Here is a 17,306-nt window from a genome sequence, read left to right as displayed (position 1 = left end):
GGCGCAGCAGGGGGAGGCGTCACAGATTCAGCTTGGCGTAGCGGAAGTTTCGTGGCAAAAAGCCTCGCAGAGACTGCGCTGAAAGCTCGCCAGCTCCAACCTGGTCTACTTTCGACGCAAGGCGCAAGGCGTAAATAAAGTCCATTCATTCAATGCGAATCACAGCTGGCGGAGTGGAAGTTTGGCTGACGGCGCGCAGTGCGCACACGTCACCGAGACCTCACAGGCAGGTTTCCACAGTTCCAGGCACATTTAAATGCAATAAATAATCACAACAAACACTATTTAATGCAACTAATTGAATCAACACGTGAATTTATATCTATATAGATTGTCCCGTCACATCTGACGTCAGATCAAAGGCGGATGGCACGCGTAACGGAAACTCAGCCTCTCAGACCAAAACATCTCCCTCTCTCTCTCCTGTTTTTTATAATATCGGCATTGTTATTATTATGATACGCGCGTGATGCGCGTTGTGGGAGCAGCGGCGCTGCTTCTGTCATCGGGTTGTCAAGTGACAGAACTTGCACTGAACCTCCCCTAACGCATTAAAGGTGAGGAGAGGAGCTCATTTGATTGGTGAAGATCTGAATCGGCTATATTAATCCCAGTCCACGCCTCGTCTCCTCCTCGTCTCCCACTCACGCCTTCTTCTCCTCCCTCTTTCCCACTTGCGCCGGTGGGCGAGACGGGAGGTGTGCCTGCGCGAGCCTGCGCGGTGCACGAAACTTGCAAAGTCCAGGCGGACACACCCCGTCGGCGTGGCGCAGGTGCGCTGAAAGCTGACTGCGCCTGGTCTACGAAACTAGGGCCCTCTATGTCACCTATGCTGACAGGGAGCTCATTGGCAGTAGAAATGGAGCTAGCAACATCATTACTCAGGAAACATTCAAAGAAATGGCTAGCAGTGAGAGAATAAACATAACGTGAAAAGCAACCTGGGATTTAGCTACAGACAGATGGTAAGGTAGGTTTACATTAAACACAGTGGGTTTATGGTCGGAGAAGGAATCCTCCTCAATATCAACGAAAAACCCAAGAGACAGAATTAAAGTAAGAATGTGTGAGCAAGTATATGTGTAGGCTGATTAATGTGTTGCACCAAACCAAACGAGAGATAAAATGTCTGAGAACTCTTTAAAGAAGTCTTTGTTTGGTTTAGGAGGCCTGTAAACCAGGGTGCACACTAAGGGTGTTGTAATGGATTCCACTTTCATCATAGCAAGATGGAGGTCTCAGCGCCCTGAAATGGATGAATCGCAGGGCGGTTTCCTGGTCTTGATATGCCCTTTTAGTCTGGCCGTTGGACTAGGGATGATGACCAGAGGAAAGGCTGATGGTGGCTCCCAGTGCCCGGCAAAACTCTTTCCACACTCGAGAGGTGAGTTGAGGGCCTCTATCAGAGACAATATCCAAGGGTATCCCATGAATCCTGAAAACATGGTTGACCAGCAGCTCTGCAGTCTCTGCAGCTGAGGGTAGTTTGGCAAGGGCCAAGAAATTCACAGCCTTGTGATTGTGGAAATGAGTTTTACCTGTCTTGATGCTGCCTGCAAGAGAGGGTTAGCCACACCCACACACAGAGAACACAGATGGGGGGGGAGAAACAGGAGGATCATACAGACACGGAAAAAAAGAGACAACAAACAGGAGAAAGAGGGGCTGCCATCACATGAGTCATGACAAAGATTCCATTCCATATATTCACATATATTTAAGATTTCATTCCATATATTCAAGTTTATTTCCATATATTCAGGTTATATTCAACATTGTTTTGATGATATTCACCGAAGCCGACACTATGCTCCGATAGAACAACATAAATCATCCGGTTTTAGAAAAAAAACATGCCTCTACATGCACGTAGAGCCTGTTGTTTGTTTTGCAAAAAAACAACAGAGCCAGGATCATCCTTTCCAATCAGCACGCAGGGCTGTGTCAGTGCACACACAGAGCCCCTCCCCCCTCGAGTCGTACCACTATCACAGGGGGGTGGCGGAGGGAAGTAGCAACAAGCTTCCAATTCCTCGGTTAAAAACCGAAACAAGGAGGTCCAAAACAACCAAGGAAAAGCAAACACTGGTGGAAAATAAGGAAAAAAAGAAAGATTGTGACGGTGCCCGTGATAAAACTAGAGTCAACATTGGACCGGCATTTCAAAGGTGGCATGATCTAAGGGATTTCAAACGGCACGAAGTCGAGGGGAATGAGCTCGGTGGTCGTGGGGGAGAAGTGTGAGAGTTTGAAACATTCAAAATCTGACAGAGATCCCTCGATCCGCCGGACTTGCCGACTGGGACTTTAAGCAACAAAATACACTAAATTGCCAAAAGTATTCGCTCACCTGGCTTGACTCGCATATGAACTTTCATCTCATTCTTAATCCATAGGGTTTAATATGACATTGGTCCACCCTTTGCAGCTATAACATCTTCAACTCTTCTGAAAGGCTTTCCACAAGGTTTAGGAGTGTGTTTATTTTTGACCATTCTTCACCATTTGTGAGGTCATACACTGATGTTGGATGGGAAGGCCTGGCTCTCAGTCTCCACTCTAATTCATCCCAAAGGTGTTCTATCGGGTTGAGGTCAGGACTCTGTGCAGGCCAGTCAAGTTCATCCACACCAAACTCTCTCCTCCATGTCTTTATGGACCTTGCTTTGTGCACTGGTGCACAGTCATGTTAGAACAGGAAGGGGCCATCCCCAAACTGTTCCACAAAAATCGGAGCATGGAATTGTCCAACATTTCTTGGAATGTTGAAGCATTCAGAGTTCCTTTCATTGGAACTAAGGGGCCAAGCCCAACTTCTGAAAAACACCCCACACCATAATACCCTCAGACAAGTACCGTTGTCCTGGCAACCGCCAAACCCAGACTTGTACATCAGATTGCCAGATGGAGAAGTGTGATTGGTCACTCCAGTGTCTCCACTGCTCTAGAGTCCAGTGGCGGCGTGCTTTACACCACTGCATCCGACGCTTTGCATTGCACTTGCTGATGTATGGCTTGGATGCAGCTGATCGCCATGGAAACCCATCCCATGAAGCTCTCTACACTTTTCTTGAGCTAATCTGAAGGCCACACGAAGTTTGGAGGTCTGTAGCGATTGACTCTGCAGAAAGTTCTCTCTCTCTTAGGAGAGCTAGGGCCTGTACTACGAAGCGAGTTCAACATACCAGGGTATCTTTCAGAGATCCAGCTTGAGTAACCCTAACAAAGGCAATCTGAGATAAGCGGTCACACAAAGCTGGTTATGAACTCGTTAAGTCAACCCAGGGTTTCCCTTTCCAGCTATGAGCGGGTGCACATGAAAGTTTGCAGCATTTGACCAATCACAAACATGGATCAGTCTACAGCAGCGGAGCGGCGTATTTCACGTACGAGGAGCAAACCATAATCTTACAGAAATACCAAGTTAAACATATAATACAGGCAAAAGGCAACAGTTTCATCTGCCAAATGCAGGAAGGACAGCTGGCAAAAACTCACAGACTGTGTGAATGCATAAGTCTCTTTAATAGTATTAGTAGCAGTATAATATGACTGCCCCGTCATAAGGACACTAGTAGATCTGACTGATTGAACAGGCACATTGAATGCACTGATAGCTCAGTGGTAGAGTTACCGCCCCATGTACTGAGGCTCTCTGCAGTGGTCCCAGGTTAGAATCCGCCCTGTGGCCCTCTTTTAAATCATGTCGTCGCTTTCTCTCGTCCCTTTAACTCTCACGATGTCCTTCCGCAATAAAAGGCCAACAAATATAACTTTAAAATAATGAATGTATTGCTTAGATGTATTCTAACGTGGTGTTGGACAATATCAGCCTCATTCTTTCAGCTGCAATCCAGGCTGTGTAAAACGGACTTGGGAGCAAATAAAATAAATATAAAAACATAATTCAAAGTGGTAAGTAGGCTGTACGCTGACACAGGTAAGTCATTCCCTCCGATGATAATCTGTATCTCTCATATAAAACACAGACAAAAGGGTTTTTGCCGGTCTCTGAACTTGCGATCCACCAAGCTTTTTTTTTTTTATCCGCGCACCAAGAGAGCTGATTGGTCAGTAGGTGGTGTTTTTCTCCACGTTGATCTCTTATCAGGAACATAACCTGCTCCGAGCAGGTTAGCTCTGCAGCGTAAGTTACCATGGCGATCTACCCTGGTAAGTAAACCAGCGTCGTAGGACAGAAAACCCAGAGTTAACGCTTAAGTTACCTCACTAAGCCCAAATCCTGCTTCGTAGTACAGGCCCCTAGTGTTCAGAGACCGATGTTTTAGTATTTACTATCAGTTAAGAGACCGGTCCCGCTGAATGGACGCCAGTTCATCCACGAGCCCCGTGTGATAGTAACACGCCTCCTGAGCCTCAGAATATTGCGCGCGCATTCTCCCCCTCTCTTTGTTTGTGTCCCGCTAACACACACACACACACACACACACATACGCCGCCCCACACGTGTCCTACGCCAGCTGTTCCCGGCGGACGCTAAGGACATAGCTACATCCGGTGGCTGTACCCGGCCATCTCTCGCTCCCTCTCTCTCTCGCGCGATATCCTACCGGACGTCAGTGGCTCCGCCCCTGAACGCTGTGAGGAATAGCTCCATCTGGTGGCTGCACCGGCCATCTCTCCCTCTCTCTCTCCCTCTCTCGCTACTCCATCTGACGTCAGTGGCTCCGCCCCTGAACGCTGTAAAGGAATAGCTCCATCTGGTGGTCGCGCCCGGCCATATCTCTCTCTCTCTCTCTCGCTCTCTCTACACACACGCACATGCACACACACACACACACACACACTCCACGTGTGTCTCTTCCTTTGTTCAGCTTAGCTATGTGTGTTAGGTAGTTAGGTAATAAGGCTTTGTTAATTGCAGTGTTATTGATTGTGATCATTATTACTGATTTTAATAAATCTTATTATATTATAACTAGCGGTCTCTTGTGCTTGTTGTGTATATGTCACTGGGTAACAGCAGGTTGTGAAGGCTAGTGCTCGAATTTCACGCCTTTTTAATTGTTCGATTGAGACTGAATACAGTTTTAGGTTATCTTTTCCCTGATCCCAGGGTGGTGCCCCGTTTATTCATGATTATATCATGATAATATATTAAATATAATTATTAATATTTGATATTAATAATTAACTGTTGATAACCAAATCTGCTCCTGCTACTACCCCAACACTGCAATATCATTTATTTTTACATGACCCTGCAATCGACATGGCAGAACTAATATTACACCCCCCGAGACAATTTAATTTATCAACTCAATATGTCACATCACAAATATATATATAATATGACTGACTGTGTGAATGTGTAAGCTAATAGTCGTATAATATGACTGCCCCGTCATAAGAGCACTAGAGGTAGAGTTGGTTGGTTGCCGGGACACCTCACACAGCACACAGTGTCCGTGCTCAACAACTCCACGTATCACAAGACCTACACAACATAAATCCTCCATGACAACACTCAACATTGTAGCATTAATTATTTGCCAGCAAGCTTCACCCAGTCAACACGATTGTTGTTTCCGCTGAATCAATCCAAGTTAATCTGTGGATCTGATTGGGCTGCTGGCCAGAGAGCATCTGTTCTCTGCTGGCTGGTTTACACACTGTCCAGCTGCTCGGAGAGACGCTATCCTCTGAGACATCTGTCCTCTATTGTCTCTTCCCATTCATCAGAGGTATCACTGTATCTGCTACACACACCCAATACAGATATAGACGCCTCAGTCACACGTCTCACATCTCAAACACTCTATTTTAACACCCGTCTGTATTTATAGCGTCGCATTAAAAGGCCTATCACCTGCCCAAGCTGCCTAGTGAGCAAAAACAGAAGAAAAAAATGCTTTTATTTGAAGTGATGGTAACCTGTGAGAGACTGCACTCTTTCAAACTATAAAATGCCTGTCTAATGCTCGTGGAAGAGGGGAGGAAACCAAAAGCAGAATTGTCTGTCTCTCTTCCACGAAATGACAAGTCACAAGTTAAGAGAGGGTGAGACAGTTTTCTCTCACACTTTGCATTACTCTCAACTTCCTCCTCTCAGCACGCAGACACACACATGCATGTCAACACGATTCCAGTCAACATTTCTGAAAAAAAACATGTTTTTTTCACACTGCAGCACGAAAGGAGTGAGAATTATGATGGATTTTTTTTTATTTCCCCTTATGCTTTTCCAGTTTGCTCTCAGGCAGATTGTTGCCTTCACAAAGAGCACTGAATGATACGGACAGCATACAACATTGAGAGACGCATTGGAATTGGTGTAGCAGTCCTGGTTCATTGTCATATTTGCTTTGTGAGTTTGCCCCATTAATAATCCAGCGGAAAATGCTGCAAATAGATTAAACACAAGCAAATGTGCAGTTATTAAGGGACACTCATAAAAAAGATGAAAATGCATTTCGAGGCTTACTTACATATGGAGCTAGAACAGTCTCATAATTCATAAATGCACACAGAAATTCATAAATGCACAAAAAAGATTTACAAATGTATTTGGGGATTTGTATATACATGTGACTCAAAACACAAATACATTTTCAATGCACACACAAATATGTTTCATTTCATATGTAAGTAAAAAATATTCACATATAAAAAACAAGATTCATAAACATATTTCCAATGCACACACAAATCTAAAAAAAAATCACAAATACATGAATGTTAAAGTATTTGCAATCTTCATCAAATACGCATTTGGGGCTTGTTACATTCATATATGAACTGTTGGACCTGTATTTACAAAGTGCTTTTAATTTGTAAACCTCCCTGCATTTGTGTGTGAAACTTTTGAGACTCCCCTGACGTGACTCTGATCCACAAATGCGTTTTTTCTAAGAGGAGGTTGTCTGTAGCCAATCAGATGTCTCCCTCCTTTACAGCCAATCACGTGAGTGTCTCCCCTCCTCCGGACGGCGGAGACGAAAGATGGCCTCTGGCAGTTCAAATGTAAGTAAAAAGTACTCATTTCTTGTGAATCTTTTACATAAGTCATATTCCAGAATTATGAATGACTGTTTAGCATGAATCGTGACGCTAAATCAGGTCTGAAACCTGTTTTCAGTGACAGAAAGTAAATGCATTCAGCTGTATTTTTTGTTTGACACTGAAATATAATAGGCGAAACATCGGAATTAATTTATTCACGGCCACATTAAGTTAAATTATTAACTTAACCGATTATCCATCTGATTATCCGTCCTGCTGCGAGCGAACAACTTCTATCAGTGGTGACTGACTGTATATAAAAGTAAAATATAGACTATAGTCCAATATATAATGAGCTCCTGACGCTCAGCTCAACGGGTGAGGAGAACACCTGTAGGCGGAGACGCTCAGAGATAAAGTCAACAGCAGCGGATCAGCTGATCTCTCCCTCCGTACAAACGCTCCGTTCTGATCCAGCTCCACTGGACTTTCAAAGTAAAGGTGCCGCAAGCTGTAAATTAGTTAAATAGTGAAACAGCAGCGCTTTTATAGCCGGTTTTATGATTAAACTCTGAACATAACCTGGTCGGGACCAGGTTATGAGCTAAGCATAAGTTACCGTGGTGATCTAAAAGAGAGCCACCTTTGTAGTACAGCCTGACTGACTGACTTGTAGTACAGACTCAACATACCTCGCTAACCCACTAAACTGGCTTTGCAGTACACAGGACAGAGGAAAGATGAACGTTAGCGGAGCCGTAAGCTACGGCCGATGACGCCGCTGCGTGAATGACTCCTGACACTTAAACCTAACTTGCTTCTGTAATGCTAACTCTAACATGTCAAACTGTATGATGTGTTTGAGGACTAATTTATCTAACTAACCAGCATACGGTAGCACCCGAAATGGTAAACACAGCCGATAAACAACCAAACAAAAAATACAGCTGAATGCATTTACTTTCTGTCACTGAAAACAGGTTTCAGACCTGATTTAGCGTCACGATTCATGCTAAACAGTCATTCATAATTCTGGAATATGACTTATGTAAAAGATTCACAAGAAATGAGTACTTTTTACTTACATTTGAACTGCCAGAGGCCATCTTTCGTCTCCGCCGTCCGGAGGAGGGGAGACACTCACGTGATTGGCTGTAAAGGAGGGAGACATCTGATTGGCTACAGACAACCTCCTCTTAGAAAAAACGCATTTGTGGATCAGAGTCACGTCAGGGGAGTCTCAAAAGTTTCACACACAAATGCAGGGAGGTTTACAAATTAAAAGCACTTTGTAAATACAGGTCCAACAGTTCATATATGAATGTAACAAGCCCCAAATGCGTATTTGATGAAGATTGCAAATACTTTAACATTCATGTATTTGTGATTTTTTTTTAGATTTGTGTGTGCATTGGAAATATGTTTATGAATCTTGTTTTTTATATGTGAATATTTTTTACTTACATATGAAATGAAACATATTTGTGTGTGCATTGAAAATGTATTTGTGTTTTGAGTCAAATGTATATACAAATCCCCAAATACATTTGTAAATCTTTTTTGTGCATTTATGAATTTCTGTGTGCATTTATGAATTATGAGACTGTTCTAGCTCCATACTTACAGTGCAATACCTCCATTGATACCAGTAGCATACAAATCAGTATGAAAATAATTGTCTTTTCAAACAAAATAATCTCAACTCAAAGTTTTTTTGGACCACATTTCACGCGCTGTATTGTACATATTATTGTATTATTATTTTATTATATTATATTTTTATCATATTATATTATTATTAAAACAAAAAATTGCATGGATAGTTTTGTCTGTAAGTTTCTTCTGTGATTTATTATGACGGTGTGGTAAGGTAAATTTAGACGTGCCATGATTGTACCGTAAAGTTAATAGAAAGATGCAAACAAACGCTTCGATAGTTGGCGAAGTGTTATGAACAAACACTGGAGGATTGGACCCAAACAACAAACGTCAATTAAATGTGATTTAATGTGTGACAGAATAAACAACTAGTGCAATGTGCACGGGGGAAATAAAGGGGACAGGGCTGGTGACATCAAAGGTGCGAGTGGTGCGAGTGGTGAGCTCTCCAGAGCCCAGTGAAGACCAAAAGCCAGGTGAGGCGTCCCTCCACGTGGTAATGTGCAGCTGAACAAACAATTTCCCAGAACGAGATACAGCGGCACAGGGAAAGCTGGTAGACGAAGGAGCAGGCAGGCAGGCAGACTGAACGGCAAACTGGCAGGCAGGCGAAACAGGGAGCAAGAACGCTCATGCTGACGAAACGATCTGCCGATGATTGACAATCAGACCAGGCTTCTTATACTGCTGGGAGGTGATTAGTGACTGATGAATCCCACCTGGAGCTGCAGCCGCAGAACGCCACGCCCACCGGCTCACACACACACACAGAGAGGGGGAGAAACAATCAGGATGACAAACATGGGGAAACAAAACAATGACACAAGAGAGAAGAGGAGGGCTGCCATGATGACATCATGACACGAAGACCATATTGGTAACCCTTTATTTTACAGTCTGCTAATTGACCTGGTTTTCAACTTCCGACTTGGAGTTCCTGGTGAGTTTTGAGATCTGTCAGATGCCGAGCTTCCACACAAACACACTCCACACACATACATGTGTCACTAGCTTGCCAAGGCAATGTCTGCAAAGCAGCTTTAGTATTCTGGGTGATGAGTTAAGATGAGTAAGCTGAACTTCATGTGCGAAATTGGCCGACCTCAATAAATGTTTCACCAGAATCATTGCAATATATTCTTTGTCTCTAGCTACTGACATGTGTGTTTTCTGTCAATAGTCCAAGGAAATGAGATGTATGTTGGACTATTCTAAAATGTATTCAACAATAGACAGAGCTAGAGGAGAACAGCAATTGATGGGATTCATTTTGGACCTGTTGATGGTAAAGAGGAGGGGGAAAAGGCAAAGGTGGGAATAACACAACAGAGCAATACAGTTAGGTGATTTAAGGAAAAGAAGGCAGCATACGTGATGGGATGAAGGTGAATAATACAGAGAAAAAGGGAGCAAAGTGGGCTGGGAGACGAGGAGGAGGGGTTGCTCTGAAGTGAGCGAGAGGGAGGATAGGAAGAGAGGCAGGCTAAATCCTCACACCATTATTATCAGGACTCACATGCAGCCACTCCTGTGATGGAGTGAGAGAAGATAGAAAGAGATAAAGAAAAGATGGAGTTAAAGAGGAAATGGAAAGCAGGATTACTGGTGTGACAGCACCGGCAGATGAGCGGCAGCACAGCGGTGAGGGAGAGAGAGAAACTCTGGTGGAAGAAGAAGAAAAAAAGCAAATCAGAGCAACAGGATGAGGACCTGCTAGTGCACAGCCGGCCCCAGCCCTGCAGACTGGCCATCTGTCCCAGTGCTCTCTCTGTGTTTCCGACACTCCCACCATCAACCAACATCTGGATCACCTCGCATCCATATGTGGAGAGAGGGGCGAGGGGGGCCAAAACAGCCACATTTTATCCTTCCTTGATCCTTTTTTTTGGATCACACAGGACCTGAGAAGGCAGGGTGATCCCTCGCTGTGGAGTACCGTCGCCTCAGGGGCAGATAACTGGGTGGAAACTTTTGCTCCAAACATGCGGAAGACAGGACCCTTTCTTATCTGTCTGTGAGATTTTCTAACTTCCACATGGATATGTTACCCCCGAGCAGGGAGAGAGAAAGGGAGACAGAGGAGGTGGAGAGGGGGAGAAAGAAGGAGAGGGCAGGGAAGCGTTAACGCTGCCGCTGAAGTGTTACCGGCGTATGTGCTCCTCTGCTGAAGAGGCATTTTTATCACTCTTCCTCCCTCCTCCCCCCCCTTTCGCTCCTCTCCTTATCCGACCGGCAGGGAGCCTGAGGGATACAGACAGAGCACTAAACACAGCAGGTTTATGCACATATGCACACAAACAAACACACACACACTGGATGGCTGCTCTTCTAGTGGGCTCCTGCACTACTTCATCATCATCGTCGCGCTCCTCTTCCCTCACTTTCTCTCCATTTCGATGTCCCATCTTCACCTTAACGGCCACTTGTAAATCTGTGACACGCACGGAGAGAAAAGTGAGAGAAAGTGATGAGTTGGAAAAAACATTTTTGAGGAGAAAGCTTGCTGTCACGTTGTGAAGTCCTCCAGGGGGGTGTGTGCAGACATCCAAAAGCTGCCAAAACACACACAGACACACACAGGCACTGATATCTCATGCACACACAGAGGATTGGTCTAAATCCATACTCCTACAGGTGCTGAGAGAGGCAGCTGAAAACCAGGTGAGAAGGAAAAGAGGGGGAGACATTTGGAGGAAAGTGGCCGGGGGGAACGATGGAGCAGCGGGAGTTCAAGTCGGATGACTGCAGAATGCACAGGTGAGTTTGTCGCACACTCCCTCACAGTGTTATCCTGTCATTTCATCTGTCAGTGGTGCTGTATATATTTCAGTGTGTTATAGAGCAATGGATAGAGACAGAATATAAAAGGGAAGCTCAGGGAGTATGTGAGTATAGACTCAGTAGAAGTGTGGTGATACTTCCAGTTTTCATAAGTGAGGAGTTTCCTCGAGAGAAGCTCCGTCTGCTGCTGACAGAAACAGAACAGCTAGTTGTTACTATAACAGGAACTACTGTAAGAGGACATATTAGCATTTCTCTCTCGCTGCTTCTTTGGAGTGTAAGTGTGTGTGTGTGTGTGTACCTATACCTGCACACTTGCTCGGTGTGACTTATGGATTATAGATGTTAGAGTTGCAGTGTTTTACTGTCGTATCAGTTATGTGGTAATGCTCACTGATTTGTCCCATAAGCTGCATGCCGCAGCTCTCATTTTTCTCCCTTAGTGATAGAAGCTATCTGCGCCAGTTTACATATATAATGTTGAGGCGACACTAGCAGTTCCCAACATGGGGTTGGGGGCCCCCAAAAAGCGTCCCAAAATAAACCAAAATGGTCTCACTGTTGTAATTAAATTTGAAATTCTTGTATGTATTGTAATGTAATGTAATATTTTTTTCTTTTTGACTTTTGTCTAATTGTTGGGCTTTAGCTGGCTCCATCTGACTCCATCTTCAGGCTCCCGAAATCCTTTCTGAGCCTGCTGCAAACATCATAGCTAGATATGTAGCTGATTCAATACTCTGTGTTTTGCCAATCTTATATGGAGTGAATTAATATGTCCAATCTATGACACACAAAATACATGTGTGAGGTAAAAGTTGGACGGCTATTGTGCTATTAAGATATTGATGCCCTCTTTCCTTTGGTAGCATAGCATTAAGCTCTGTAAATGAAATAACGATAGGTCTTTGCTAATAAGCTTATCTGCTGTATATTTTATTGTATGTTCTGATCCTGCCGCCATGTGTGTATTCACGGTGCCGCATGCAATTTCTTTTTCAATTTTTTTAGGTGTTTTATGGTGTTACATTTTTATTTGTAATATTCTTGTTAATTTAAAAAAGGAAATGCACTGAACAAGCATTTTACCAACATGAAAATACATTTCTTACTTAATGTGCATATTTACTTCCACTACAAGTGGTTACCCAAAGGGGTCACACAAAATTTAAATTATTTTTTTGCCTGATTTTACTTTATACTTTTCCCCTTGAAAGTTTCTGAAAATGTGACAAAAGAAACAACAATGAGCTGGTCATGACTCATGTACACTCTACTAAGAGGTTGAAAGCGATGATTGATGTTAAAGGGTCACAAGCTAAAGAAAAAAGAGGAGAGCTATTGACACGAACACAGAAGTGTGTGTGTGTGTGTGAACGCGCGTATGAATGCACACTTGTATCACTACATGTATGTTTTGGCAAGTGTGACAGCGGCTCAGGTGTCACTGAGTTTTCGATTGCTTTACGTTTGATTGGCAGGGCCCCGAGCCGAGGAATGCACGCGTCCCGTCAACGTCACTCATCTCGTCCGGCCTGCAACGATTTCCTGTAAAGCTGCCTGATCTTTATGGGTGAGAGCAGGAACCCACAGAGAGACGGGGCTGCGATGTTAGATGTTAAACCCCCCCTAATTATGATGAATGTAAATGCGGCAGACGTTGTGTGATATGTTTTGTAATAAGCTCTGGGGTTATTCATGTTGGGAGTTTAATTTGTCTGTGGAAGGTTTATTAGCTGCGTGGCGTGCATATGCGAGCGTGCACGCATTAAAGCTGCTCCCTTAAATCAAACGTCTCTCCCACAATCTATCCATTGGAGGAGAGACTGAGGAATGGAGCGATAAACAGAAAAAGAAAGGTGTCTTTATGCTGCCTTTACTGTCACATACCTGTTAATGTAACTGTTTTAATGACGACTTTGAGGAAGAGAGATGAAAAGTGTGGCTTTGCATTCATCTAAAATGTACTGATGTTCACATCAATTGATCATATTTTTTGCAACATAGCACAAGACAATTATCTATTGTTGCCATGGTATCTGAGGGAAATATACATCCATCCCAGTTTATGTGATTCATGTTGTAAATTTAAAAGAAGCAAAACAAAAACACTACAAAACTTGATCCAGTTTAGTAAAAACATTGTCCTTTGATTTACATATATAGAGTATGTTTGTTACATTATTTAAGGACATTATATAAATTAAAGTCCGTAAACCAAAATCAGTCATTTTCTTCTAAACACGTTAAATGGGTCATAACATGTCTCCTTAACACATGTAAAAAGCCATTCAATCATATACTATGTAATTGTGGAGCTAGGTTTCTGAAACATTTCTGTGTCTTGGATTTAATGGGCAGGTCTGAAATCACTTTGGCATTACGTAATGCTATTGTAGTTATCATAAGCCCTCCCCTGCTGTATAAATAATTAGTTTCAGTGGTTTTTCCGCTCGGATAGTTTCACATCCCGTAAATCCTCTAATACTGGCCTGTATTCTATTACCAGCCGGTCTCTAACATTGGCCGGTCTCGCTGTTGGCGGAGGTAAATAACGGCTGGTCTCTAATGGAGGCCGGGGCAAGTGTCCACAGGCAGCGTTATTTCCACGCTTCCCATTCATTGTCAGTTGTGCAATGACTTCGCATCGCGGAAATTTTGGCTGAAGCTATATTAGAGGATTTACGGTATGTAAGAAGCCCTGCAATGCATTCGCCTGACGGCGAGTGTCGAGAGACAGTGCGCTGCCGCCTCCCGCAAGCTCTCGAAAATCTTTTAAACTGACCGTTGGCGATCTAAAATAAAGACAGATTCAGCAACTTCATAGCTTAATTCTCACATAAAATGTTTTCAGAAACACATTTCGGTGAACTATTGTCGTAAAATAAGAGAAAGTTTCCAAACGAACCGCCATGTTGGTCGGTTTGAAATCCGGGAGCAGACAGGACAGCTGTGAAAGCGATTGTCCAATCAGGTGCAGCCATGAAGTGTGCGCGTGATTGTATGATCATTGTAAGGAGAGCGCCTGTCAATCATCCTCCTAGTGGCAGCCCACCAAGCGTGCAATACTGGCAAGCGGTAAACGTTGTATACCCTCTGTAGTCCCCCCTGCGTGTGCGCGGGGTTCCAGCGCCTCTAACTGACACGCCCCCAGCTTTTGAGAGAAGACAGAAGTGCTTGTTTTTTCATGACTTTGAGACCTAATTTCATATATGACAATTTTTTTAAACTCTCAAAGTTGGCAGGGTGAATAACAACACACTGTTCTGTGGTATACCAAACTCCGAACACATATATTTTCTTACTTTACCCGGACTTTAAAATAAGTCAATGTTGACCTTAGGTTTCACACAGGACATGAACAGTGGCTTCCTGGGTGAAAGTCCTATGGTGACTCACCCATCCACACAGACCTCCTCCATACAGTTTGTTGTTGTTCACCTGCTTTTTTTTAGAAAACCTGCTGAACCTTTTCACACATCCAGAATAATGTTGGAAAGGAATTAATAAAAATGTCTTGCGTGACAATTAGACTGAACTGCTGTGTGTCACTTAGAGGCAGCAGAAACAAGCTGTAAGCAACACTAACATTGAAATCTTCTCAGGCAAAATCTCCTTTTAGTTTCACTTTTGGTCTTAACCAACTTCTGAGGATGAAGGGTTAAGATGCTAATGCTAAACACTTACTTTCTTCATCAGCTGTTTGGGGCTGGACAGGTAGCATAACGTAGGCCTGATGATGCTCATTAGAGCACTTAGAGTGCAGCAAAAACATAATGAGGTTCAATGACAATAAACTCTCCGTGGAGGGAAACCATTGAGTTGGTGATAATAACCTGTGAGTTTAACACATGTGGCTCCTTTTATATACATGCAGTCATTTGTTTAAGTGAAGTGCTGATCAGCTGTTCACTGTTGACTGGAAGCTTTAATATAGAACATGTGTAGGCCTACATCAGTATTAATGATGTACTGTACTATACCATTTCAAGGTACTTGTTCTTGACTTGAGTATTTCGATTTTCTGCTGCCTTTCAGCGCGGTATCAGACTTTCTTGAACCTGGGAAATTCACAACCTACCCAGATAATAAAGTAATCCAAATCCAAACTACATCTAGCAGCTCTAACATTTAAATTATGTAGATGCATCAATAATTACAATGTGAGCCTTTCTGCATAATGAGTACTATTATTATATTTTGATGCTAATATCTCTTTGATCGAACTACTAACTGAAACTGTTGAAACCCGCTGCCCCATGCATGGAGGAGAACTACAGTGGCCACTGCGAAAAACATCTAGTGGCCTAGTGCCAGTGTTTGGTTTGTCTGTTCTGGGCCACTGTGGAAACATTTACATACGGACAAACTCAGTATGTAGATATAAACAGCTCTGAGGTTGTAAAAACACCACTTTACATCAAATAAAACATACTTTATAATAACGCTATATTCCTTGTCTGCCAATATATATCACCCAAAATGCTACACACTGTTTAGTAGGAAATTTTCAGTATCAGTCAGAATACCAGCATCAGGGAAATTAAGTCCATCCATCCATCCATCCATCCATTGTCTACCGCTTATCGTGTATTCAGGGTCGCGGGGGGGCTGGAGCCGATCCCAGCTGTCATTGGGCGAAGGCAGGGTACACCCTGGACAGGTCACCAGTCTATCACAGGGCCAACATGTAGAGACAGACAACCATTCATGCTCACACGCTCAATTTAGAGTCATCAATTAACCTATCCCCATCCTGCATGTCTTAGGACTGTGGGAGGAAGCCGGAGAACCCGGAGAGAACCCACGCTTACACGGGGAGAACATGCAAAATCCATACAGAAGGGACCCGGGCCTGACCTGAGAATCGAACCTGCAACCCTCTCGCTGTGAGGCACCAGTGCTACCCACTACACCACCGTGTAGCCCAGGAAATTAAGTCATTACTGCAGAATAACTTTGGGATTTCCGTGCACTGATCTCAAGTCTGCATAAATGAGGCTCTAGAGAATCCTGATGTTTCATGCAGCTGTCAGAGCTGCAGTATGTTGATGAGGAGAGGGCCGACTACTACATTAATACGAGCCCACCAATTCAAGCTCCCTAATTAATTTAATCAAACATACAAAAAAAAACAACAACAAAAAAACACAAGTTCAAGGCAGATATGTTGATAATTCTCTGGTGATGACGTCCATCCCATCCTCTAGATCCCCTCTGCTAATTTCCTCCTCACCCCCTGGGGAGTATAGGGACTCTATCGTTTCCCAGCTACATTGTTTAATGACTGGATGTTCTTTATGCTGTATATCCCAATAGGTATGTGGTTCCTATAACAGTGGTAAAACATCAGCTGAACATGTTGGCCAACATTTTTTTCTCATCATTTCCATATTGATACTGTTTATTTTAGGGCATATAGTAGATTGTTTTACAATCAATGTTGGTAATTTTGCCCATTGCCATGAAGGATTTAAAATCATATTATTCTATTTATCTATACACCTCAATCAATGCCTGCTACGGGTTGGATGAGCTGCAAGTTGGCTAAATTTGAGCTGTAACCAATATAATGCTTCTGAAGAAAGACGGCCCAGCAGTTACTGGCTGTACACTCCTCTGATGTCACATGTTTTCTTATTTTTTAGTGTGGGTCATGCCTTGCTTTCACTCATCCATCCATCCATCGTTCCATCCATCCATCCATCGTCTAGAGACGAACCCAGCTATCATTGGGCGAAGTCAGGGTTCACCTGGACAGGTAACCAGCTTATCACAGGGCTGACATGTAGAGACAGACGGGTAACCAATCTATCACAGGGCTGACATGTAGAGACAGACAGGTAACCAATCTATCACAGGGCTGACATGTAGAGACAGACAGGTCCATCCTGCATGTCTTT

At 43.4% G+C, this 17,306-nt stretch overlaps 1 protein-coding gene across 1 annotated transcript in view; it reads left to right on the top strand.

The window, feature by feature from the left end:
* Positions 1-10,116: 10,116 nt before the first annotated feature.
* Positions 10,117-17,306, top strand: part of LOC311008449 (glutamate receptor ionotropic, NMDA 2C-like) — a 63,853-nt gene continuing 56,663 nt past the window's right edge. Inside the window, 1 exon segment of the mRNA XM_084002142.1 lies at positions 10,117-11,379. Within this exon segment, the coding sequence (XP_083858268.1) occupies positions 11,336-11,379 (44 nt within the window). The 5' untranslated portion in view covers positions 10,117-11,335.

The sequence above is a fragment of the Eutrigla gurnardus genome (genome assembly GCF_963514095.1).
Source record: "Eutrigla gurnardus genome assembly, chromosome: 22".
Taxonomy (NCBI): domain Eukaryota; kingdom Metazoa; phylum Chordata; class Actinopteri; order Perciformes; family Triglidae; genus Eutrigla; species Eutrigla gurnardus.
This window is presented reverse-complemented; position numbering and strand designations above follow the sequence as displayed.